At 37.7% G+C, this 27,965-nt stretch overlaps 1 protein-coding gene across 2 annotated transcripts in view; it reads right to left on the reverse strand.

Annotated features, from left to right (window-relative positions):
- Window positions 1-27,965, reverse strand: part of LOC143395726 (attractin) — a 146,332-nt gene that overhangs the window by 48,854 nt on the left and 69,513 nt on the right. For both annotated transcript variants that reach the window (XM_076851591.2, XM_076851590.2), the window contains exons 11-19: window positions 27,486-27,570; window positions 16,645-16,865; window positions 14,249-14,370; window positions 13,195-13,333; window positions 11,480-11,670; window positions 7,683-7,902; window positions 6,378-6,563; window positions 5,555-5,788; window positions 1,171-1,308 (exon numbers count right to left, since the gene is read on the reverse strand). In XM_076851591.2, coding sequence (XP_076707706.2) covers window positions 1,171-1,308; window positions 5,555-5,788; window positions 6,378-6,563; window positions 7,683-7,902; window positions 11,480-11,670; window positions 13,195-13,333; window positions 14,249-14,370; window positions 16,645-16,865; window positions 27,486-27,570 — 1,536 coding nt within the window. The remainder of the gene's footprint in view (window positions 1-1,170; window positions 1,309-5,554; window positions 5,789-6,377; window positions 6,564-7,682; window positions 7,903-11,479; window positions 11,671-13,194; window positions 13,334-14,248; window positions 14,371-16,644; window positions 16,866-27,485; window positions 27,571-27,965) is intronic.

The following is a 27,965-nucleotide window of genomic DNA, read 5'->3' on the forward strand; positions in this document are numbered from 1 at the left end:
CCCATTCAGAACTTGAGGATTTTTTCAACTAGAAGACTACTCTAATAGCCAGGTACAATGGTGCACGTCTGTAATTCCATCAACTCAGGAGGCAGAAGCAAAAAAAACTGCAATATTAAGGGCAGTCTGGGCAATTCAGTGAGACTCTGTCTCAAAAACTAAAAAAGTCTGGAGTTGTCATTCAAAGATAAGGCACCCCTGGTTCAACCTCCAAAATCAGATGGCAAGGGGAAGAGGATAGACTCGTAATAATTCTCAGTTGGAAACTAGAACAAATCCAAAATCAGTTCATTGATTATACCTTTCCCTTTAAAAAACAATTTAGATTCTAACAATAAAATGGTTGTAATATTCCAAAAATTTAGATTACCACTTTTATGCTTCATCTACCATGAATGAGGAAACATGGGACTACTGAAATCTTTAAAATACACTAGAAGGGCTGAGTGCAGCTCCTGGTTTAAAACCTGTGTGTGGTTTTTCAGGCCTAACCAGAGGCTTGATCTAGTGGCCTCAGGGGACAGCTGCCCTCCTCTCAGCAAACTCAGGGCACAGCAAAGTATTTCAGTCTCTGCAGGAGGTGCAGTCAAGGACTTGGGCCTCCAGCCAGTCATTCCTCACGTGCACCTTCATTCCCACAGGTCTTCCTCCAAAGCCTCCAGCACAGGTTGGCTTCAGGGCCTCTGCTGAGGCCTATTTAAGGGGGCTGGGGTGGGGGGTCTGAAAATACTTTCTTCACTCTGACTCAATGCCCAGGACTTCCCCACTCCCAGTCCTTACTTCCTCCCTCCCCACAGCCTCAGGGTCTACAGTATTGCTGGGAAGGTGCCCTCCATGGGGAGCCTCCGACTCTCCATTGCTGCACTGTTCCAACAGGGAAGATGGAAATGGGGAAGTCAGCATTTCTCTGGTTTGGGCCCCTTGCTTATCCCATGGCTCAGTGTGGTTAAGGGTTTAACTCTTTCACTGTTGAGCTGTTGCTTCACCAGGCTACTCTCACATCCAACGGTTCACCTTTCTCTTCCAACTAAGCTGAGCTCCTGACAATATGACTTAAAAAGAAATGCAGCATCCAAAGCCAAGTGGCTTTTCTCCTCCTAGGTACTCAAGTCAGAGAAGTCCTGTGTTCCACCTGACTTGCACTCAGCAAGTCCGACCCACACTACTTACGCTGGCATTTGCCTCCATTGGTGGGATCACCATAGAAGCCCGATATGCAGGTCTCGCAGTGCTTGCCCGTGGTCAGGTTCTCACACTTCTCACAGATGCTCTGGTTGATGCACTTGCTGTGGCCATTGCACTGGCAAGCTGAAAGGAAAGGGATTTTAGGAGCCTCTATCATGGCAGAACTGGGTGCAGGGAGTTCCATGAAATTTATCTGCATCTGTAAGTTCCCAATGCCTCTAAAACTCAAATCATCAAACTAGCTGGGCATGGGGGTATTTGCCTATAATACCAGCTATTGGGAAGGCTGAGGCAGAAAGATCTCCTGAGCTCAGGAGCTTGAGGCCAGCCTGCACAATACAGCAAAACTTGTCTCAAAACAAAACAAATAACAAAACAGAAAAAAATCATCAAAACTTACCCACCAGAATCTAATTGAGAAATAAGATCAAACTGTCAAAACCAAGTTATTGCAAAAAATGAGATATTAAGGCCCTCAATCTGTAATTTTCTTATATATTATGTCATTATCTGGTTTTGGTAGCAAGTTACACACTGGCTTTGTAGGATGAATTTGGAAGAGTTCTTTCCCTTTTCATTTTATGAATTAGTTTGAGAATTATTTATATTAATTCTTCTTTAAAAGTCTGGTAAAATTCAACTGTGAATCATCTTGTCCTTGGCTTTTTTTTGTTGTTGGACATTATTACTGCTTTAATCTCATTGCTTGTTATGTCTCTATTTATGATATTTACATATTTTGGTGCAATTTTGGTAGGTAATATGTATCTACAAATTTGTCCATTTCTTCCAGATTTTTCAGTTTATTGGCGTATAGTTTTTTAAATAGTCCCTAATAATCCTCTGAATTTCAGTGGTATGTGTTATAACATCCCCTTTTTTGTCGCTAACTTTTTTTAGTTTGGGTCTTCTCTTTCTTTTGGTTAGTTTGGCTAAGGGTTTCTGAAATTTGTTTATTTTTTTCAAAGAACCAACACTTTGTTTCACTGATCTTTTGTGTTATTCTTATATAATTTATTTTATTTCCATTCTGATCCTTATTATTTCTTTCCTTCCATTGAGTTTATATTATTTGTTCTAATTTCTAAGTCCTTGAGGTGCATCATTAGGATGTTTATTTGAGATCGCTCTGTTTTTCTAATGTGGGACTTTACAACTATAAAACTTCTCTCTTATAACTGATTCGCATTGTCCCATAGGTTCCATTTTCATTTTACCCTAGGAATTTAAACATTTCCCTTATGATTAATTCAATGTCTCGGTTTCCATTCAAAAGTATATTGGTTCATATCCATTTATTGTGTAATTTTTGCAGTTTCTCTTGCATTTGATTCATAATTTCATTTCATTATGATCTGAAAAGATGTCAGCAATTAATTCATTTTTTAAAATTCATTAACATTTGCGTTACAACATAAAATGTGGTCTATGTTGGAGAAGTTGTGTGTGCCAATTAAAAACAACATGTATTATGCAACTGTTAAATATTCACCTTCCAGCATTTTTCTATACAATTTTGTAGTTTTTATATTAATATTCAATTTTGAGTTTTTAAACTTAGATCAAAATTATTTTACATTTAATCTATCATGAACAAAAGTTGATGATGATTTTTATGAATTATAGCATATTTTAACCATCCCCTCAAGTTCTAATATTTAGTTTGTTTTCAAATTTTCACTATTAGAAAAATAACCAACATTACATATAAGCATTTCCAGAGCAGAGATTACTAAGGCTCCTGATTGACATGGCATATAAACCCTGACCTCTCAAAGACTGCTTGAGACAGCTATGCAGGCTGTGCACTGCAGAACATGGGAATGTTCACATAAGGTACAACCTGCACCACTGTAACCACAATCTCTGATTCTTCAGATTTTGGTTCATCAACATGAGGTGGTTTTCTCACATCCTGAAAAATTTCTATATCCTTGCACATGTTCTATTTACTCACCTGTTTGCTACACCATCTATGTAGGTACTTGGAGTGTTTTATATACTACAACTATAAAACTTAAAATATTGTACCACAATTACTTAAGATATGTAGGATATGCATTTTGTCCCCATGAAGATGAGCAAAGGGTAAAGTACAACACATGTATAAAATTACCTAAAAATTATGTATGAAAAAAACCTCTATTCTGGTTCAAGAACAAAAGATACAGAAAATGCTTCCTTCTTCCTTTTCAAAATACCACTGAATTAAAAAGAGTGCTAAATCAGCGGAAGTGTGAAATAGAAGAGAAAGGTACTATTAGAAGTACTAAGAGACACTGCTGAAGTATTCAGGAATGTCTAGAAATTATAAAGCAGAATGGGCCAATCAGAAAGAAAAGAACTGAGACATCTGTATCTTAAGGTAAGAAAAGGAAGGTACTGCCAATCTGACTAGATGAACTTTACTAGTGGACACCTGAAAAACTCAGTGGAGGCTGGAAGCAAAGGAGGCCTCAGCAGACTGGTAGGCAACAGAAATGGCACATGACCTGCTCTGTATCAGTTCCTCAGCTGGCTGAGATGTGGGTTCAGGGGCAGTAGTGGGAAAGAATAGTTCTGGGTGGAACAGGGGTGAGAAAGAAGGAAAGTGTGGGGTCAGAAAAATATCAGGGCAATATATCAGCTATCTTTAGGTTGCCAGAACACCAAATGGTAGAGGCACGGGCACAACCATGATTGTGCCAAATGTATCCAGGCACCTGGGTCCACTGCTTCTGAGAGAGGAGCACAAACCATTCAACAACTGTAAGAACAGACCAGAGCTAAAAAGTTCCGAGGTTGGGCTGGGGTTGTAGCTCAGTGTAGAGCGCTTACCTCACAAGCATGCACTTGGTTCAATCCTCAGCACCACATAAAGATAAATAAATAAAAATAAATATATTGTATCCATCTACAACTGGGGGAAAAAAAAAAGTCCGGAGGTTGCGGATAGGGATGTAGCTCAGTGGTAGAGTGCTCGCCTAGCATGCATGAGCCACTGAATCCTCAGCACCACATAAAAACAAATAAATAAAATAAAAGTACTGTGTCCATCTTAAAAAAAAAAAAAAAATGTCCTGGGGGTAGCTGGCTGCTCCCTTAGGAACTCATCCCAACACCTTCACAACAGTTCAATAAACACCACTGCTAACCAATACTGATAAATTTACATGGTCAATTACAAATGCAAATCAATATTAAGGATTCAAAATTTTAAGAAAATGCTCTAACCACATGCAACTGCAGGATAAATACTCAAAAAAAAAAAAAAATAACCCTGAAAGAGGGCTTAATGGAAGAAACAAAAGAGAATAAAAAATATTAATTTTAGTATATTTAAAGAGGCTTAAATAATTGAATCCACAAAAGAAATCAAGCTCTGAAAATACCCTCACAAAATTTAGAGCACTTATAAAAAGTAAAAGGATATGTGAAATAAAATTAGACATGTGAAAACAATCCTCAATAGATTATAAGGAGGATACACAAGGCTTAACAAGTTGGGTGTAAGAAAATATTATGACCCATATTTCAACAAATTTGAAAACAGATGAAACTAACAAATTCTTTAAAAATCACAGGTATTAAAACTGACTCAAGAAGAAACAGAAATTCTGAATAGACTTATAACAAGTAAAGAGATCAAATAATTTAAAATCTTAGCACAAAGAAAGGCCCAAGATTGGATGATTTCACTGGTGAATTCTATCAAAATTTAAAGAATTCTTGGCAATTAATTAACTCTTCCAGTAAAAAGAGTTGTTTTTTTTTTTAAATTTCCATGATGTATTTTTATGTAAAAAGAAAATTATAAAGCAGTAAATATAATATCCCTAGTATAGTACATAAAAATATAAAAAGTGTATTTTATATTAAAATATATAAATGAATATGTCTGGAAGTATCTATATTAAATTCTGAAAAAGTATTTATAAAGACTTGAGTGGGGGCTGGGGTTGTGGCTCATTCGTAGAGTGCTCACCTAGTATGTGTGAGGTACTGGGTTTGATCCTCAGCCACACATAAAAAAATAAATAATAAAAATAAAGGTATTGTGACCATCTACAACTAAAAAAAAAACAAATTTTAAAAAAAAAGCTGAGGAGAGGAGGACTCCAGATTTTATTTTGTATACAGGTATAATATTTTTATAAAGCACATATTATTTTATAAGAAAAGTTAGTAAAATAACTTACATGAATTTCCTCAATATTTTTGTTAACTGACATTAAAACTATTTTTAAATGAAACTATCTTTTCTCCTAAAATGGTGTGTTACTTATATTTTTCACTTAAAAGAAATTCATATGAATGGTGTAGCTTTCAAGTTTGCATTCTTTATAAACAGGTAATGAATAACTTGAATTTGGATATGCAGGCATCTTACCTGGACAGTGAATGAAAGACCAGTTGTATCTGCTGTCCTCTAGACACATGCTGGAATTCAGAAGGGGCTGTGGATAGGCAGTTCCAGCAGAGGCCTGTGGAGGCATCTTCACTGGTCCTTTGTAGGATCCCTCCATGCATTTCCCTTTCCCAGTGTTGCTGGGATCAGTACACCAGCCACAGCCTGGCTGCTCCAAGCAATGACTGCAGGTGCAATAGCCTGAACAATTTTCAGCTGTTTAAAAACATACACACACACACATAAAAAAAAAACAACAACAACAACAACAAAAAAAAAACACCTCAATCCACAGATATATCTGAATTCATTACATTTAAATAACCTTTTCTTTAACAGACTAACTTTAGTGAGTCCAAATCACCACTCTATAGTGACCAATTAAAGGAGACAACAAATTTAAAGAGCTCAATAATTTGCCCAACACATAACAGGTATCACTCCTTCCACTCTCAATCCCAAGATGCTGGAGGCAAAAGGAACTTCAGAAGGTCTTTACTGGAGAGCAATTACTTAATGAATTAGGTGAGTAAAAGGTAGAAACATTACATGGATTGAATAATACGACCTTGGAGTTGGAAAGCTAATTTCTGTATTCTGTGTGCCAGCTTAGATTTACTTGACTACATGTATCACTGTGCAATTCTGTATACAGGTTCTCATCATGCAGGACTAGATGACTTGAGAAGGTCAAATCCAACTAGTCTGAAAAATGTTCCATGCCATGCCAAGTATTATTACCATGCCAAGAATTGTCACTACGTGCCAGGCACTCAAGAGTGCCTGCACTCCCTTTTGCACTCACGGGGGCAGCTGCTCATGGTATACCACTCCATACACTGGCCGAAAGGGAAGGAGGCCACGTAGGCGTTGGAGTCCACACACTGCTTCATGTTGCTGCACCACATGCACTCAGAGCTGCTGCTGGTGCACTCCCCACACGCAGTCCGCAAGGCACACGGCGTCCGGCATTGCTTGGCACTGTGGTTTGCTGGGAATTAAACCCAAGAAGGACATTGAAGACCTCCCATTATGTCAGCTAAGGTCAGAGCCATTTCAAATATTGGTTTGTAGCCCAACAGTGTGCCATGAACTCAATTCAGGCACTACATGACACAGTGAAACCAGATGATATTGGAGCCATCATGTACTACTTAGTCAAGGTATTAACACACTCGGGGAGGAAATGGACCTTCTATTCAAAGAGCATTGAGGACAAAGGTGAAAGAACAAGAGAATCTTTCAACAAAAGCAGAGTCTTACATAAGGGGACCCTGAAGGAATTTTACAATCCACCTGAACATGTAAAACCCTATGTTTATGAATTTGAGTGTAAGTAGGATCACAGCATTCATTAAATTCATCAAAGCATTCTGCATTCAAAAAGGCTGAAAAGCTCATCTACAATTTAGAAACCTTGTTTTAAGATAACTTCTACAATGCTATGAATTATCTTCTATACTTCTGCATTCCTCAAATACAGTACCTTCCAAAAACTGAACAGGATTTAACTAAATCACCAACAACTCTACCTATTACTGTTAAGCCCCCATCTGTGTGCTGCAGAGGCTGTATCTGCCACCATGGAGCCTAAACTTAGCCCCCAGAAACATGCAAACTGAGAAACTGCTCAAAACATTTGATGGTTCAGTACTCAGCCACAGCTCTTACATGGTTCTAACTGGCTTCTGTCTCCTGTCACAGACCTCTCCTCATTTTCCTCCCCACTGACACTAGCTTCCTGAATACTGTCTTATGGTGACTTGCTTGCTTTTCTCATCTTTGGTTTTTATTTTCCTTCCACAGCATTTTTCTGCCACCAAGATATTTGCCCTTCAGAGCAATTCTAAACATTTTTTGTGCTCAACAAACCAATCAATCTCAATGCTAGTCAGAATATTAGGTTCTTTGTGTAACATTTTATTTTTGGCTTTGCATGTGGCTCAACGTAGAGCCACAGACTATTTCCTTCTGCTTTTAAAATTCTAGGTATTGCTTGAAATATGCCTGAAATTAGCTCTCCATCTGTTTTCAAGATCATTTTATGCATGTCAATACTTAACCTGCCTCCTTTCTGAAATTTCCTGGAGCCTATCACCAGTGTCCTTACCAGGCCGTTCACAGATGCTGCCATTGAGGGGGTTGATGCAGGTTGCAGCCTTTAATCCCCGAACAGTGGGTTCTGATAAGATTCCACAGAACCCAGCATCGCTAGGCTCAGATGGCATCCACTGTAGTAAACTATTTGTAAATGGAGACATATCTTCCCAGCACCAGTAGGAGACATTGATCTTCCGAAGGCCAACCCATGGGGTTAAGGTGAGCTTGGACTGTGGGCAAAAGAGACATAATTATGAAAACAATCAATGTTTTGACCAAACAGGCTACTTGATAAAACCCACTAAGTTAGGTATATTCACAGGTACAGGAAAGCCTTCCTATACTCTAAACTCGGCCATTGGGATAGATCACCACTTCAATATGGCCATTTTATAAAGGACAAATTTATAGCTTAGAGAAAAGAAATATCAAAATTTTCACAGAGATCCATAACAAAGTAATAACTGAGTACCAAAATTTTTATACTCTGCATCAAGTCCTACGAAGAGATGGTTATCCTAAACTGGCTTAAGTGCCATTCACACATGAAGTCATTTCACCAACATTCATAAAATATTGATAATGTATCCATCCTTAGAAAAGGAGCTAAGCCTGTATGATGCTTTTATTTTATTTTTTAAATTTTGGAGGTCTGGGGTTGTGGGTCAATAACAGAACACTTGCCTAGCATGTGTGAGGCACTGGGTTCAATCCTCAACACCACATATAAAACAATAAAGAATAAAGGTACATCAACAACTAAAAAATATTTTTTAAAAAAATTTTAATTTGTTCTAATTAGTTTACATGACAGCAGAATGCATTTTGACACATTGTACACAAATGGAGCACAACTTCTCATTCCTCTGAGTGTACACGGTACAGTCACACCAGTAGTATAATTATACACATATGTAATAATGTCTGTCTCATTCTACAGTCCTTCCCATCCCCACCACTCCACCATGAACTCCCACTCCCCTCTGAACAATCCAAAGTTTGTGTGATGCTTTTATAATTGTATACATTGTGAGATGGTTGATACTATCAACTAATTGACATCCATTATCTCTCATATTTACCTTTGTATGACTGTATGTACATGTATGTGATGAGAACATGTAAAAACTATGTCCTTAAGAAATATTTAGTACACATACGCCATTATTAACTACTATCACCATAGCATACATTAGATCTCTAGAACATCTTATGTAACTAAACTTTGAATAATTTGATCAGCATGTTCCCATTTCTCACCGCACCTCCCAAGGCCCTGAAAACCACCAGTGTACTCTCTGCTTCCCTGAGTTAGACATTTATAAATTCTACACATAAGCAAAGTCATGTATTTGTCTTTTTGTCCCAGCTTATTTCATTCTTAGTCTATCCATGTGGTTGCAAATGACAGTATTTTCTTCTTTTTTAAGGCTGAATCATAATACTCTGTGGAGGAGGGGTGTGGGTGTGGGTGTTTACTGTATTTTTTATTCTATTTCTCCACTTAGCAATGGATTTTATAAAGAATAAGAGCAATGAACACCTTGGATGGTTTTCATCCCCTACTCCCTAAAATTTCCTTGCCATTGCACTTAAAAAAAATGTTTTTAATCAATTTATAATGTCTAACCCAGAAATGAAAGGTAGTCTTAATTTTGACAGTTGAAAAAAACATGTACAATGTATTTTCATTTTTGAGAAGGAAAAATATGCATGCCTATTAAAAGACCTGAAATAAATAAATTCTAAGAGTTTTTAGTGGTATTAACAAATGATATTTGTTTTCTTACATTCTTTTATTAGTATTTTCTAATTTTCCTTTAAAAACAAACAAAATTATAACTAATATATTTTACAAGTCTTTTAATAATGTCTTTTTGCTTTCCTGATAAAATGCAGAGCCATTAGCATTGTAGACAAGGTATCTCTGATTTGGCTGTGGGCCCTTCTTGAAGCCCAGCTATAGCATCTTCCTCCCATCCAACCTGCCCCAGCCAAACAAACTAACCCGCAGCTCGCTCAGTGAGCCATTCCCTCAACCTCTACACCTTGTATGAGAGGGTACTAACATACAGGGAGCCCGTCCTTCTTCCCTTTCCACTTCACTCCTTCCCACCTTCAGGATTATCTCCTCCCAGCTCTACCAGACAGCCTCTACCCTATCTTGCTTTTTCATACATGGGCTCTACAGACTGAGCCACATCTGGAGATAAGACTATGGGGAACACATTACACTTTAGTTGTCTCATCTGTTTGTCTTATCTCAAGAGTGTGGGGTTCTGTTTAATTAAAGCTATCATAGCAGACTAGACCACCCAGAACCTGGTAGGGCTGTAACACCTAAAGAAGAGAGGAAAGGGAACTGAGGTACATCTGTGCCCAGCTGGGATGATAGGAACTTTCTACACCAATTGTCTCACACAGAGGTGGACTTAAGAGTCACCAGTAGAGAACCAGCACTATGGGCAAAGTTGTGAGCCTCCCTTTTCTTGAGGGAGTGAATGACCATAGATAGGTAAGGCTGCTGACAGTCAAGGACAGAATGCTAGGAGAGGCCAACATCTGGGGAAGAGAAGAACAGAACCAACATAGACAATCTCTGATGGAGATTATAAAATTAGAAAAAGCTATCATAACATACCAACATGTTACAAATATCATAACATACCAAATGTGGTCCCTGAGGTAGGCATATTAAGCATGTGCTGCCAATATCTGAGAGTCCACACCATAACAAAGTTTCACTGGAAAAAAAGTACTGAGAGAGAATGAAACACAGGGCACCTCTTCCCTCCCTATCTCAGAATGCCCTTTTATGTGATACACAGAGCCAGGACCCAGGCCACATTCCATATTTTAATTCACATTAGATAAAGCCAGTTTCACCCAGTGAAGTGGTGCCCTGAGTTCCTCACTGCTTAACAAGAGAATATCACCCACACACTTCTCCCTACCACAGTCTACCTAGCTGAAAGAGCTTTGTTCTCTGAATATCTGCTTAAGTGAAGGTATAATCACAGGGCCTGCACTTTGGACTAAAAATGGCAAAATGTGATTGTGGAACAACAACTAAAAGTCATCCAATCATCTAATAGCTTGGATGGACAGGAATAGAACGTGAGCCTTGCTGATCTCAGAAACCCTTCAAAAGAAGATGCCCTCTCTTGTTGGGCTGCCAGGTCTAGAGAGACCCAAACAGATGTATATTTCTTGGTGGTAGTGACAACATGTTCTGAATAATATCTTAAATCTAAAGGAAATAATGTCTAAATATGATGCCTAATTAGCTGTGACCCCTCGCTCCCTACCACAGCAGAAATTATAGAGGTAAAACAAGCAGGGATCATCCAGTGATGTCACCAGAGTATGTGCACAAATACACACATTACTATACATCTCATATATCATTTTTCATGTTATAATAAATATGACTAAGAAAATGTATGAAGTATTAAAAAGGTTTCAAGGTTAAAGGCATTTAAGGACAAGACTTCAGCTGGGGTTATAGCTCACTTGGTAGAGCGTTTGCCTAGCATGTGTGAGGCACATGTTTGATCCTCAGCACCATATAAAAATACATAAATAAATAAAATAAAGGTATTGTGTCTGTCTACAACTAAAAAAAATATTAAAAGAAAAAAAAAGGAAGAGACTGACAGTGTAGCGCCATATCTACTACGCCACGCATCCTGGCATTTCTCCTCTTCCCAGCACATCCGTCACCCACAGCCTTCCATGCACCAGCTGTGGTCATGCCCTCAGCAGAAAGGTGGGTAACAGACACTTAGGTTCTGAGGATTCACTCACCATGCTTTGTGATGGCTGCATTATTTGCAGCTGCTTAAGGACAAATTCCACTTTCTTCTGGGTTGTAAGGGAAGCCAAGAAGGCATTGTGGTTCCTACAGTACAGTTTAGCATTGTCATAATTCTCCTTGGCAGTAGTAATTTTCAAACACGAGTTTCCAACCAAATGCCAGCCAACGCCACAGATATTTTCTTTAACAAAGGGGGAGAGAAAAAACAGCTTTAGAAATTACACAAAACTACTGTATTCCTAGTTCAAGTTCCTGAATACCTAAATGATCCTTGAGATTGAATTCTAGGTGCTTCATTAAGAATGTGGCAAGGGCAAGAGACACATTATTCACTTCCAGACACAGAATGCAAGAGATAAGTTTGTCAGTCCTATCTACTGGGTCTCATGAAGTATATTCTGAAGTCAACTCTCCAGTCACTTGGAGGAAAATCCATTTAGTGTAAATGCTAGATTGATGGCAGAGCTTTTAGAAGAATAATTAGAAATAAGACTAACTCCTATGTGGAGAGCAGACAGATGAATATGCACATTAGAAAGGTGGAGTACAGAACTGCAAACATGGAAATGAGTTGGGAATGAATAAATCTAAAGTCTTCAAATGCTGTACTTTTTCAGATACAAGTTATACCCAAGCACACAAATCATACCAAAAAATGAGGAGGGTAAGATCTTAGGAAAAGTCCAAAGTCCACACAAGGCAAGTTTTGTAATCAGTTCCTTGTGATCAGGCTGAACCCACATTAAGATTTTCTGCATGGAAGCTGGGGACACTCCCGGTTCAACAGTGAATGAAATAGCAACACCATCAGAACCAAAGTACCCTGGAGACACCATGAACAATGTTCATTAGCAGAAACAGCCACTGAGATCATTGGGAGGTACCACAGGAAAGAGATCATTTGAGAGCACACAGACTTGCTCCTTGAAGCATGGAATGGACAAGTTAAAATGAAGACTCTAGGACCCCACCCCAGGCCTATACAAGAACATGCCTTTTGGCAAGATCCCAGGGGTTTTGCTATTCATGAATGTCTGAGACTCAGAACAATGAACAAGAAGCCCATTCTGAAAGATGAACTGCATTACTCCAAAGAACATTCAAAAGGGTCCTGGTTCACCTCAAGTGGCCTGCTCATGCCTCAGATGTTGCATAGTGCCACAGAACTCCCCCTTCCTGGACATCCAGTTGGAGCAAATATATCAGGGGTTCAGTCTGGCTGGCCACCCCAAAGTCATCACCTTAAACCTCAGGATGCCATAAACAGGTACTCAGGACTGGCGGTCACCTCAGAGTTGCTGCTAACACAGAAATCTGCCTCTCCCTCTGCTCAGAGAAGCCCCTCAAGAGGTGCCAACAACCAAATCCCCATGTTCAGTAACACTCTTCCATAGAGTGCCCAGAAATCTGGCAGCTGAGACTACAGACTTCTTGTCTCAGTTATCACAGTCAGGTGGGTGTCAAGGGAAGGAGCAGGTTCACTGACATGAACCCAGAAACATTTCATTCTCCAGAAGAGCAGATAATGTTTGACTTATTTCAAAGAATAGAGGAGTACATACTTACAAATTGGATTTTAGTTAAATAAACAACAAATAAATGTGACACATACATAGAATAAGGTCCTCCCCCCAATTAAGTTCAACCCAGGTTGTAAAAGATTAAGGGTTCTGGATTCATACTCCAGGTGCCTAGCAAGGCTTACCAGGCAGAGCAATACACTCCTGATTCCGAGGCTCCCACTGGCAGTTCTGGTCCAGGGCACAACTCCTACAGCTGGTCTTCTTGTTACAGTAGTACATGGGGTTATCCTTGGGACAATTCTCATACCTTGAAATGGAGATCTAGAACACAGTGGACAAAAGCTTTTGTTTTATATCCATAGAGATAACTCATGCTGAAGACCAACAGGACACTAAACACAATAATATCTAACCAAGAAAGCAAATAAATAAGATACTAATGAAGTTGCAGTGCATCGGAAACACTGTAGTAGAATGTTCTGTTCATAGACATGCCTTTACCTGGCAAGAAAGCAGTCTACTCTTTTAAACAGCATGCCTCAACCCTCTCAGCAGTAAAATGGAAATATGGAACAGTCTATTTTGTAAACTGACAAAAATAATCTATTTTATAAACTGACAAAAAAAAGGTCTTTTACATAAACTTTAAAAGCTTGGTCATCTTAATCTTATTTAATAAGTCTTTATTATAATCTAAATATTCAAAATCATATGTGATTTTGAAGCCCTAGAAAGAGACACTCTGAAGAAATACTTTTTCAGTAAAAAAAAAAAAGTGGGGGGGTGGATGAAGAACACTGAATTTATGCTGATCCAAGATATAACAAAAGACAAGGAAATTGTGGAAAAGTCTATCATTTGCTCGGTCTACTAGAGAACACTACACACCTGCTTCAAATCCCAACTTTCTCCAACAATCTCACATGGGTGGAGTGAGCTTGCTGTTAACAAGCCTCAGACCAAAGATCTAGTACTTAGCCACAACCATACCCAGGGAAAATTGTCCTCAGGCACTAGTACTCCCTCACCACAAACAAGCCCCGTGGCAACTGAGAATGTTGAACCAAATGTATACAGCATCCCTTCCAAAAAGAAAACTTGAACTATAATAAAATCCAAGTCTACATCCCATTTAAAAAAAATTTGGACCACTATTTATGGCCACACACTCAACCTACACCTAAACCCAATTTCGATATTTTTATCCCCTGAAATCCTTAACAATTAGACCCTGACCTGGCCTTCTGTGCAGCTGTGGTTCATAGGGACACAATGGTCATTACACCAGTGGCAGTCATTGGTGTTGGCCGTGCAGCTGTAACAATCCGTGTGCTGGTCACATCTGTCATGGTCAAGGGCTACGAAGAGAAGAAACACTCGTCAACTGTGACAGCTTCTATTAAGCACAATCTGAGATGGGTTAAACAAAGAAAATCCTAACAATGGCTGGGAAGTAAAATGAACAGTAAAGCTGAAAGTAAAATATATTGGGATGTTCAGGTTTAAAAAGCCCTAGAGAGACACTCTGAGAAGAAACAGTATTTTCATTTAAAAAAAAAAAAAAGAAAAAAGGAAATGAAGAGCAAAGATAAGTTAATTTAACAAGTCTAACATATAATAGAACTGAGTCTTTGAATATTTTTTCCCCCAAGAAAAAACCAACTAGCAATAGAATAAACACCAGAAACTGCCCAGGAGCCAAAGAAAGTTACAAAGGAGACCAATCCATTCCTCCCAGTTACAAACACCAAAGCTCATTTTGACCACAGCCAGCAGGCAGTGCCAGGACCCCAAGGGAAGTGTGAACTGAGTCATGCTGCATTTTGTACACATATATGTGATTTCCACAATGCAAGCTGCAGAACCCTGGGGTGACTGCAGACCTGGTGCACTTCCTGTTGACCCCAGAAAAGAGAAGCTGCACCACCATGCTGCCTCATCTGCTGAACCACCTCTTAGACACCGCACATGGTGAAACCCAGAAAGTGTAAATGGAGGGGCATTCGGGTGGTGGCTCAGTGGTAGAGAACTTGCCTAGCATGTGTGAGGCACTGAGTTTGATCCTCAGCACCACATAAAAATTATAAATAAGTAAATAAATAAAGGTGTTGTGTCCATCTACAACTAAAAAAATCCTTAAAAAAAAAAAAAAAAAGAGTAAATGGGAGGATCCATGGCCCACCCTCTTAAAGGCCCCAGCAGTATACCCCTTAGGTTGCTCTTCCTTCTCTTGTCATCATCAAAGGATTATGATCACCTCTGCACAGAGTGGAGTGAAACAGGGAGTTGATACTGCACATGAGATGACAGGAAATGGGCACATACTGAATCATCTAAGATAATTCAACATTATTTTCCATGTACACTTGCACATTTAATTTGAACTTTTAAAAATTTGATTAAAAATAACTGTTTCACTGATTTTATCCTTTTCAGGAGACAATGACTAATCCCAGAGTGTTCTGGTAATTCTGTTCTCCATCAATGAACTTGGTTGCCTGAGTGTTCTTACTAAGGATTTATGTTCCTGCAAGATTAATTTGGAGCATCCCAGAGAATAAAAGCTGCCTCCCTCCACCATAATGGTCACAGTAACTGCATCCTGCTAGCCATGGAATTCAGTCAACTACTTAACTTATGTGAACAAATACTTTGCAGAGGCATTCTTCTTACTTAGAAAGAACTTTCTCAACACATTTCTTCACACCATGTTGTTCTGTGCTTTTTTTTTTTTTTTTTTTTTTGGTACTGAGGACTGAACTCAGGGGAGCTTAACCACTGAATCACATACCCAGCCTTTTTTTAAATTTTATTTTATTTAGAGACAGAGTTACTAAGTGCCTTCTAAGTTGCTGAGGCTGACTTTGAACTCACGATCCTCTTGCCTCAGCCTCCCAAGCCGCTGGGATTACAGGTGCACTCTGCACTCAGCTGTTTTGTGCTATGTCAGAGCAAAAGGACTAGAAGCTAAATAGGAAGGGTAAAGAAAATAGCTTAGAAAACATGAGGGGAACTTCTAGAAGTGGGGATCTTTGTTCATCCTCAGCAACTCTCTGTCTTGTTCTCACTGCTCTATCCAACTAGAAGAGCTAGAAAATAGTTGTGAGGATGGCAACTCCTCTATCTACAATAGGCTTTTCTAGGTTGGCCTTCCTAATCTCATCCTTAATGTCAGACCTCCACAATCCAATATGGTAACCAGGATGTTAAAAATTCAGTTCCTCAGGCACACTAACCACCTTTCCAGTGTCTGATATTCCCATGTGGCTAAGTAGCTACCAGACTAGAACAGGGCACGTATGCAATATTTCCAGTATCAAAACAAGTTCCATTGGATAGCACTGCCTTGGACCAACTGTAGCCAGGTCGTGAAGCTGGTGGAGAAAGTGTATGGCATGCCAAGAAGATTTTGTCCCTATCATTCACAGACAGCTTCAAGGAGCCACACAACCTGTTCTCATCTGTTGTAAAGATATTTACAAACTAATTCTCAAACTCCGAGAAGGGCTTTGCACAAGTTATTACTAAACTAGCATGGACAATAAGGTGAATATAAGAAGTATACATATACTGTTTCTTAATAACTGATCAAATGAGATTTCTAATTAAATTCTAAGAAGAGAATAACATACTTCTTTTGGAAAAACATTCTGATTTTAACTTTTCTGCTTGTTCTTCAGTTGCCAACTCCCAGGAGATGCATTGAGACGACCCTGTGTCCCACACACAGCGGACACCAGGTCCTGCTGCCACACAAGCAGCTTCACTCTGATGTGCTTCACATTGTTCCGAGGTGAATACCAGGATGTCACTGAGGAGGAGACTGTTGAAACCACCAAACACATACATGGTGCTAGAGAAAAAAGGGAGATAATGAATTTGCTGAAAAATTATTTACAAATACATGATATACTTTGTAGACAACATTCATACAAATCTTATATAATAAAGTCCTCTAAGAAATTACTTCAAGGTCTCTAAAATTATAATTCCCTTCCCTCCCAAATTCTACCCTTTAATCCTGACCTTTGCTCATCAAGAATAGTTCCAAAAATCACCCATGAAATTTGTACATGCAAAAGTGACATCTTGGGCTGGGGTTGTGGCTCAGTGGTAGAGCACTTGCCTCTCAGGCATGAGGCCCTGGGTTAGATCCTCAGCACCACATAAATAAATAAAAATAAAGATATTGTGTCCATCTACAACTAAAAATTTTTTTTAAATATTTAAATTAATATTAAATTAGTGGGTAATTAAATTAATCTTAAATTAGTGGGTCTTTTCAGTAAATGGTATCAAGATAACTAAACATATGAAAAAAAGGTTAAACTAAATCCCTTACTCACTCTATGTACTAGAATAAATTCCAAATGGATCAGAGAATCATCCAAAAGAAGAAATCACATAAGTTCTAGAAGAAAGAATAGGCAATCTTTTCCATAACCTAAAAGGAGGAAAAACCTCCATATGACTTAAAAATGCAGAAGGTAGAAAAACAATTTTATATAGAGAGGACTTAAGCCATGCATATGTCTTTAAGCATATGAAAAGATGCTCAACTTTAGTCAAAAGAGAAAAACAAATTAATGCTCATAAGCTGGGCGTGATGTCACACATCTGTGATCTCAGCAGATCCAGAGGAGGCTGAGGCAAAATGGTCATAAGTTCAAGGCCAGCCTGGGTAACTTATTGAGGCCCTAAGAAACTTAGTGAGAGGGCTGGGAATGTGGATCAAGCGGTAGCGCGCTCGCCTGGCATGCATGCAGCCCGGGTTCGATCCTTAGCACCACATACAAACAAAGATGTTGTACCCGCCGAAAACTAAAAAATAAATATTAAAAAAAAAAAATATCTCTCTCTCTGTCTCACTCTCTCTTTAAAAAAATAAATAAATAAACTTAGTGAGAGCCTATTTCAAAATCAAAAGAAAAGGGCCGGGGGTTGGGAGGTTGGTGATGTCACTTAGTGGTCAAGCATCTCTTGGTTCAATCCCTGCTACAAAAAAAAAATAAAATAAACCCCACACTTATGTAACATTTTTCACCTATCACAGTGGCAAAGAAAAAGACCTCAAAACTTGAGCAAAACATGGAAAGATGAAGCTATGGGGCAACAGGCACACTCACACACTGCTGGGCTTATAAAATAGCACAAGCCCACAGATAGGTAATTTAGCAATTTCTAATAAAACTACACATCAACCTTCTGAATCTGAAATCACATTCTAGAAGTCTATCACAAAGATTCAATAGCAAAAATACATGTGAGGTAATTAACTACATCATTAAAAAAATAGGAAAAAGATTCCAACACTCCAAAATCTATTGGGAATGTATTAAACTCTGATGCATCAACATGATGAAATACTACACTGATGTAAAAAGAAATGAGGAAGATTTCTGTATACTGCTACAGCATTATCTCCAACTGTTATGCGGGGAGGAAGCCATGCAGAAAAAAGTATGTACCCCATTTGAAGCAAATGTATGATACGTCAAGATCATTGTAATGTTTTGAACAACTAATAAAAAAAATTTTTTTTTTTTAAAAGTATGTAAAGTGTGTAGCAGTTTATCTATTGAGAGAAGGAAGAGCTCACACACACAGAAACACAGTTTTTCTTTAACTGGTCTTCTTAAATGACCAACACAATAGTAATGATTAGGACTATGACTTAGACTGTGGTAATTAAAAACATTCATTCCCCTGCCAGTCCACATCAGAACTTTTTAGAGAAAAACCCAATGTGTGTCTGGATCAGTAAATGTTCACAATAAATGTGGACAATATTTTCAGTATGAGAAAGACTATGTAGTGTCAGAAAGATTCAAGAGCTACCATGAAGGGATGCTCCCTGGCTACAGATAGAAAATGCTTGAAATTTAATAAGAATAAGAACTATAAAGGACTTGGTACAACACACCAAATATTTTTAAATCCTTAAATTCAATAACACATGCCCATGAACCCACCTGTCATCTTTGGACAATACTAAGAAATCAGTCTATTACTTTGAAATTTTCAAATAAAGGAAAATAATCAACCTTATGAAGTAATCTTGTTGTAATCCTAAAGTGAATCTGACTGCATTAATTTGCAGGAAGGTCAGGAGAGATACCAACATGTATTTGAAAGTATGGGGATACAACCATCAAAATCTGGACTATAAGAAACTCTACAGGATATACAACACAGTGTCTAGCAAATAAATGGAAACATGACAAGCAAGGAGCCTGTAATTAAGAAAAAGAACATGTTTTAGTGGTTTTAATTTAGTGATTTAAGTTGGATCCTCATTTCAACAAGCTAAATTTTAAAAAAATTATAAGACAATTCAGAAACTTGAATATGAAATGAACACTATGTTAAAGAACTATTAATTTTTAAGTGTTATAATTTTTAAGTATACTAGTTGTAGGGTTTTTTTGTTTGTTTTGGGGGGTTTTTTATTTGTTTGTTTGTTTGTTTTGTTTTGATTAGGGTTTTTTTTTCTTCTTTTTTTCTGGGAAGGAGTACTGGAGAGTAAAACCCAGATGCTTTACCACTGAGCTATAACCCAAGTCTTTTCTATTACTTATTTTGAAACAGGGTCTAAGTTGCTTAGGGCCTTGCTAAAGCCACTGAGATTAAACATAAACTTGCAATCCTCCTGTCTCAACCTCCACAGACCCTAGGATTACATGCATGCACCTCCAATCTCAGCAGTACTTATACGTTTTAAGAGTCTTTAATGAAAAATAGTCAATTCTCATTATTTGCAGATTCTGTATTTGTGAATTTACCTATGTGCTAAAATTTATTTCTATCTCCAAAATCAATACTTTGCAGCAGTTTATGGTCACTTGTAGGCATGTGCATGCAGAATGGTGAAACATTTGAATGGTGAAACATACATATTCCCAGCTCAGCTCAAACAAAGGAGTGCTCTGACTTCTTGTCTCAGCTCTCATACTGTAACAAGTGTCCCTTTCATGGTTTTAGTGCCCCCTTCTTGAGTTTTTGTGCTTTACTTTATGCTAGTGATTTCATTGTTTACAACCCCTAGTGCAGTGCTCAAGTGCTGTCTCCTATTTTAAGCCGTGATGTGCCTTTGTGGAGGAAATATGTGTGTTAGATAAATTTTGTTTAGACATGAGTCGAAGTGCTGTTGACTGCAAGCTCAGTGGTAAGAAATCGGCAATATATTGTGTTTAAAGAGAAACACACTTACAACCTCTTATATGTAATTTAAACAAGGTGAGAAATGAATTACAGTAGAGGGGGTAGAGAGAGAAGATGGGAGGGGAGGGGAGGGGGGATAGTAGAGGATAGGAAAGGTAGCAGAATACAACAGTTACTATTATGGTATTATGTAAAAATGTGGATGTGTAACCCATGTGATTCTGTAATCTGTACTTGGGGTAAAAAAGGGAGTTCATAACTCACTTGAAGCTAATGTATGCTAATGTATGAAATATGATATGTCAAGAGCTTTGTAGGGTTTTGAACAACCAATAAAAAAAAAAATAAAAAAAAAAAAAAAAAAGAGAAACACACACTGAACAGGGTTAATATATTGACTAGTTTAGGAAAATGTGCTGAGAAGGCTCGCAGAAACCTAATGTCCTGTACGAGCCGAGAGTCAATATTCACTATTGTGTGCAGAACATAACCACTGTGAATAATGAAAACCAACTGTAATCTAAAATATTTACTTGTGAAATCCTATTGTGCTAGAAAATTGCTTCCAAGTAAGAAGGACAGGTTCAGGATGGCCACAGATTGATTTCTGCTAATGTAGAGTAAGGGGCACATGGGGCTTAATTATGCTATTATCTCTACTTCTTTATATCTTTCAATTTTTCACAATAAAAAGTTTTAACATCCTTTTAGGAAAAAAGAATTTTGCTTAAATCTCTTCCATTTCAAGGATAACATTACATCTCTAAAACTGACTAATATTACAAATGGGCCCGTTCTTTCCCGCATATCATCTCTTCAGTTTAATTTTGTTTTTAGCCTAAAAACTTAATATGATTATTTATATTATCTGTCTCTAAAAAGAACAAGGCCCAAATCATGCTATCCATTTACTTATTCACTCAGAAATAACCATTTAGCATCTATTAGGAACAAAAATACCTCTGGCCCCTGATCCTTCAGTCTGGAAATCAGCCCAAAATTCAGCTCCAGCTCTCTGCTGCCCCAGCTGGATGGGCAAAATCTCAGGCTGAAGCCCTCCTTGAACTTGATTCATCTCTTAGTTTCTGTCCAATGTTTCCTCATTATCTTTCCAGTTCTTGCTTTACACATATTAGTGTTCTTTCAGTGGGAGAAGCTCCAGAAGTGAAAGTCCTCCTGAAGTCAAGGGTCAAGGGCTTTTTATTTTTTTCAAGATAGGGTTCTATGTTGCCCGGGTTGGGCTTGATTTTGTAATTCTTCTGCCTAAGCCTCCAGAGTAGCTAGGATTATAGGAGTACACCAGTGCACCTGGCCAGAATCAAGGTTTTAAGAGTTTTAAATCAAGCCCAATTCTCCTTCAGGGTGCTTTAATAAAATTTCACATCTCCAGTAGTACGTGTCTACACAAGGCTTCAAGAACTTGCAGAAAATAATGAAAAAGGCAGCACTAGCCATATAGTAAAAACCAGGGTAAACTTATAAACTTCCAGAACTTTGGATATTGGAGTCTTATTAGCTGAAAGCATTTAAGCATTTTAGCAAAACCATTGAGAAATCACTGGCTGAATACTAAGCTGATCTAGGGGCACTCCAGAGGAAGTTGGACTTTAAATTAAAAACAAGAAAAAAACGACTAATCAGAGAAATCAGCAGTGGCACCCTGTGTGGGGAGACAGAACAGAACACACAGTACCTTATATGAACAGCAACAGTTGTCAGTGATGATGGTGACAAAAATCACAATCTGATCAGTTTTCTTACCATTTATTGTTTTAATATATTTAGTTTTCAACAAAATATGCAAAAAAAATTAAAACCTGTGACCCATACAGAAGAAACATAAGTCAACAAAAACTACCTCTGTGGGGTTCCACATGTTTGTCTCAGAAGACGAATATTTCAAAGTAGCTATTATATATTTTTAAGGAACTTAAAAACTATGTCTAAAAAAATTAAATGAAAGTATGACATTAATGACTCAACAGATAGAGAATACCAATAAAGAGACATAAATTAAAATTATAAAGAATAAATGGAAGAGTTGGGATTGTGGCTCAGTGGCAGAGCGCTTGCCTATCATGTGTGAGGCTCTGGGTTCAATTCTCAGCACCACATATCAATAAATAAAATAAAGCTCTATTGACAACTAAAAAAATATTTAAAAAAAAAGAATAAATAGAAGGCTGGGGTTGTAGTTCAGCAGCAGAGCACTTGCCTTGCATGTGGGAGGCATTGGATTCGATCCTCAGCACCACATGAAAATGAATATATAAAATAAAGGTACTGTGTCCATCTACAATTAAAAAAAAAATTTTTAAATAAGGTATGATATCTATCTACAACTAAAAAATATTTTTTTAAAAAATTAAATAAATGGATCTGGGCACAGTGGCGCATGCCTATAATCCCAGTGACTCTGGAGGCTGAAACAGGAGAATCATGAATTCAAAGACAACCTCAGCAATAGCGAGGTGCTAAGCAACTCAGTGAGACCCTGTCTCTAAATAAAATACAAAATAGGGCTGAGGAGTGGCACAGTAATTGAGTGCCCCTGAGTTCAATCACCAGTAGGAGAAGGAGAAGAAGAAATGGAAATCTTCGAATTGAAAATACAATTATGTAAAACAAAAATTCACTACAGTTACTCAACAACAGACTTGAGCTGGTAGAGGAAAAAAATAGCCATCTTAAAAATACATTACTAGGAGGCTGGGGATGTGGCTCAAGCGGTAGCGCGCTCTCCTGGCATGCTCGAGGCGCTGGGTTCGACTCTCAGCACCACATAAAAATAAAATATTTTAAAAAATACATCACTAGGGCTGGGGATGCAGCTTGTAGTAGTAGATCAATTGCCTAGCATGCACAAACTAACATGCACAAAGTCCTGGGTTCCATCTTCAGCACCACATAAAAGAAAAAAGATAGATTAATTTAATGATATAATCTGAAGAAAAGAAAGGAATAAAACACTAAAAAAAAAAAGTTAACAAAGCCACCAGGACCTGTGGAATTCTTTCAAGCATACCAATATCTACATAACAGAATTCTACAAGGAGGAGTAAGGAAAAATTTCCAAATTTGAAAAAGATTAGTCCATACATCCATAAAGTTCAATTCCTTCCAAGTAAGACAAACACAAAAAGACCCATATCTCAACACATCATAAACTGAAAGCTCAAAACTTTAAGAGACAATGTGAAGACAACAAACTAAAACAATTCATCAGATAAAAGAATGCCTTAAGATTATCAGTTATGAAACAATGGAGGGGCTGGAATTGTGGCTCAGTGATAGAGTGCTTGCCTCACATGTGTGAGGCTCTGAGTTCGATTCTCAGCACTACATATAAATAAATGATTAAAATAAAGGTCTATCAACAACTAAAAGAATATTTTTAAAAAAAGACAATGGAGCTTAGAAGGCAAAGGAAGACATAGGGAAAGTGTAGAAAGCAACAATGCTCTGACAAAACGATCCTCCAAAAATGGAGCTCAAATAAAAATATTATCAAGATAAACACTAAAAGACTTGTTAGCAGACCTGCCTTATAAGAAATACTACAAGAACAATAATTGTTGGAGACTTCAATATTCTACTCTCAATATTGGAGGACATAGCACTTGAGCAACATGGTTAACCAACTTGACCTCTTATCTAAACAACACTCCACCCAATAAAAGCAACATATGCAATCTCCCATGGAACATTCTCCAAGACAGATAATATACTAGATCATAAAAAATCCCAATAAATATTTATCAAAATAGAAAATAAAATGTGTTCTCTGACCACCATAATAGAATTCAACTAAAGATCAGATATCTACAAGCAAAAGAATGAAATTATACTCATGCAAAAAATCAACTCAAAATGCATTAAAAGACTTGAAGTCTTTTAAAATGTATTTTAAAAATCATGAAACTAATAAAAGAGCTGGTGGCACACTCCTGTAATCCCAGCAGCTCAGGAGGCTGAGGCAGGAGGATCGCGAGTTCAAAGCCAGACTCAGTAAAAGTGGTGCTAAGCAACTCAGTGAGACCCTATCTCTTAACTAAAATACATAATAGAGCTGAGGATGTGGATCAGTGGTCAAGTGCCCACGAGTTCAATCCCTGGTACCAAAACAACAACAACAACAAAACCTACTAGAAGAAGGGCTGGAGTTGTGGCTCAGTGCCTAGCACATGTTGAGACACTGGGTTCAATCCTCCGCACTACATAAAAATAATACATAAAATAAAGTTATTGTGTCCATCTACAACTTTAAAAAACCCACTGGAAGAAAACAGGGTGAAAGCTCCATGAAACTGGCAAGAACTTTTTTTTATGTGACACTAAAACCACAGGTAACAAAAGCAAAAATAGGCAAATGAGGTCACATCAAACTAAGAAGCTTCTGCACAGAGAAGGAAAGCAACCAATTGATTGATGACACAAGCTATGTAATGGGAGAAAATATTTCTATTTAAATAACATCTGATAAGGAGTTCATATCCAAAACATATAAGGAATTCAAAGAACTCAAAAGCTAAGAAAAAAATATTCTAATTTAAAAATGGGCAAAGGACTTGAACAGACATTTTTCAAAAGACATACAAATGACCAACAGATTCATGAAAAAAGTTCAACATCATTAATGACCAGGGAAATGCAAGTTTAAAATACAAAACGAGGGCTGGGGATATAGCTCAGTTGGTAGAGTGCTTGCCTTGCATGCACAAGATCCTGGGTTAAATCCCCAGCATCACAAAATAAATAAATAAATAAATAAATAAGATATCACCTCATACCTGTTAAAATAGTCATTTAAAAAAAGAGAAAATTTTGGCAAGGATATGAAAAATTGGGAACTCTTATATATTACTGATGGAAACACAAACTATTGTAACCATTATAGAGTATGAAGGTTGCTCAAAAGTTTTTAAAAAGAACTACATATGGTTCAGCATCCCACTATTGAGTATATATCCAAAGAATCATCAGCACACTGAAGAGATATTTGTACATTTATGTTCATAGCAGCATAAAATAAGTATTTATTACCATATCTGAAAACTGCATATTTTAATACAAACAACAAAATGAACACTACATTCATTTCTTTTTTTAAAAAAAGTATATTTTTTAGCTTTACTTTATTTATTTATATGTGGTGTTAAGAATCAAACCCAGTGCCTCACACATGCTAGGCAAGTGCACTACCACTGAACCACACACAGCCCCAGCCCCAGTCCCCCACATTTCTAACCCCACTATTGGCTAACAGAGCATCACGTGAGTCAGGCTGGATTCAACAAATACAAATTCTATTTGTTCTTTAACCAAATGAACTCCCTCCTCCACCCAGGAAGAGTTGGTGTTCTCAGCAATACATAATTTCTCTGGTCACCTAGTGGCTCTGGGAAGGCAGGGAGAGGTCTTCAAAGAAATCTAGAGGGGCCAGGGTTGTGGCTCAGTGGCAGAGTGCTCACCCTGCATGTGTGAGGCCCTAGGTTCGATCCTCAGCACCACATCAAAAAAAAAAATTTATTTATATATATATATATATATAAAATGTTTATTTAAAAAAAAAAAGAAAAGAAAATCCGGGAGCAGGTGATTGAGAAGAACAGCTAAGTCAACTAACTACACCTGACCCACTGCTGCTGACTTATAACACAAAGAAATGATGTGAGGGCTGGGGATGTGGCTCAAGCGATAGCGTGCTCGCCTGGCATGTGCAAGGCACTGGGTTTGATTCTCAGCACCACATAAAACTAAAATAAAGATGTTGTGTCCACCAAAAACTAAAAAAATAAATATTAAAAAAATTCTCTCTCTCTAAAAAAAAAAAGAAAGAAATTATGTGAATCAAAGTTTCTCTTTCACCATATTATTTCATAAAATTAAACTAAAACCATAGCCTTTTAGTAGATGGTTTCGTTCATTATCTCCTGCCCCAGCCAAGCCTGTCCAGTACTCACACTCACATATCAGGCTCAAACACACTATTGTATTACACAAAAACAGAAGCGTCATCAAACAAGCCATTTCCAATTTTGATTCATGGTTAAACTACATTTTATGATAAATGTATGTTAAACTACATTTTAACAGTCAACTTCTTGTTGAGTTTGTATAAAACTCAAGAAGGTTTTAATAAAAGATTCATCTGTTTGATAGTTATCATCACAGTACAAATGAATGACATCTAGCAAATGCCTATTCCATTCCAAACTATGCGCCAGGAGAACTCTAGGAATGCCAAGATGAAGAGAGCTGGGGCCAGGCAGCCACAGGCAAGGTAATGCCCAGGGCTGCCTCTGCTTTCTGGGAGGAAAACTTCAAGAGGCTAGTCTATCACCACCAAACGTTCTCACCATAAAATCTTACATATTGCTAAAAAAATTTAAGTAACTGCTCTATAAAAGATAGCACTTGGACCAATACCTAGTGTTTAAATTCTATCAACTCTTCCTTCACAATATCTCAAAAATGTTGCTTTCTTATTTTTCCTAATTCAAGTTAAATTACTCTCATCATTACAACAGAAATTTTAAAAGCCAAAGGTATCCTAACATAATGCAAGTGTTAAAGGCTTCAATAGTTACAGAGTCTATGTGACTTTGAATTTTAAAAGTAGAAATAGTAGTAATAATAGCAGAAACAGAATGAGAAAAACTAATGAAATGAGTAGGCCGTTTAACTTCTTAAACATCTTTAAAGCTCAATGTAAGAAACAGGTAGGTAGAGTGGCCACTCAGAATCTCCTTTATTGGACAGAGTTTCTCCAGAGCAGATTTATGATGAGTTCTGGTATCTGGCCCAGGAGATTTTAAGCAATGAAGAAAAACACATTGCAGACTTCAAAATATCCAAGGACTACAGACTGGCCTTATATTAAGATCCACAACCTCTCCATTTCTGTTCCCTACCTTATCTCTCACCTAAAGGACTCTCTCTACTTTTTTCCAAAACTTTCTTTACTGTTCAGATACAGCTACTTGAAACTCAACAACCTAAGTACCAAAAAGAATTACATAAGACCTAACACAGTAACATGCATGGAGCTTTTGTTGCCCCACACATCCCAATAGCACAAAACATAGAATGTCCCTGTGTGCTAAAACCACCAGATCAGCAAACATGGCATTTGAAGCAATTTACAGTCACATCGAATATTTTAACCCTTAATCAGGAAATTTGTACTCTGTGAAAAACTAATGGAATGAGGGAATTCTGCAAATAATATTAGTCCATTTTCACTTCGACATATTTTATTTCACTTCCATCTCAAGCACAAAAGAAAAGAAGCAAGTACTTCTCCAATTACCTGTTGTGTAAGACTGCGGAATGGCCAAATCTGTTGACATCATGGTGGAGATTAGGTCTGGGAAGCACTGACCAGCGGTCACAAGCTAGAAGCAAGAAAAACACATTTCAGAGAGGACTGCCATTCATAATCAACAGAAACTGACAGTTTTCAAGAAGACTGTAGGGCTGGGGCTGTAGCTCAGTGGTAGAGCGCTTACCTCGCACATGTGAGGCACTGGGCTCAATCCTCAGCACCACATAAAAATAAATTAACAAAGATATTGTGTTCATCTACAATTAAAAAAAATTTAAAAAGGAAAAGAAGACTGTAACACACACACAGCCTTGTAAAACATACCAGTCAACTCTATTAGTCATGCTATGATTGCTGGGTAATAACCAGCAGCAGTGGAGCAGATGGGCACAGGGGCACAAGACAGCAGCTCAGGAGGCTTATTCAAAGCAGCCTCAGCAACTTACCAAGGCCCTAAGAAACATA

This window comes from Callospermophilus lateralis, chromosome 3, assembly GCF_048772815.1.
Source record: "Callospermophilus lateralis isolate mCalLat2 chromosome 3, mCalLat2.hap1, whole genome shotgun sequence".
Lineage (NCBI taxonomy): Eukaryota > Metazoa > Chordata > Mammalia > Rodentia > Sciuridae > Callospermophilus > Callospermophilus lateralis.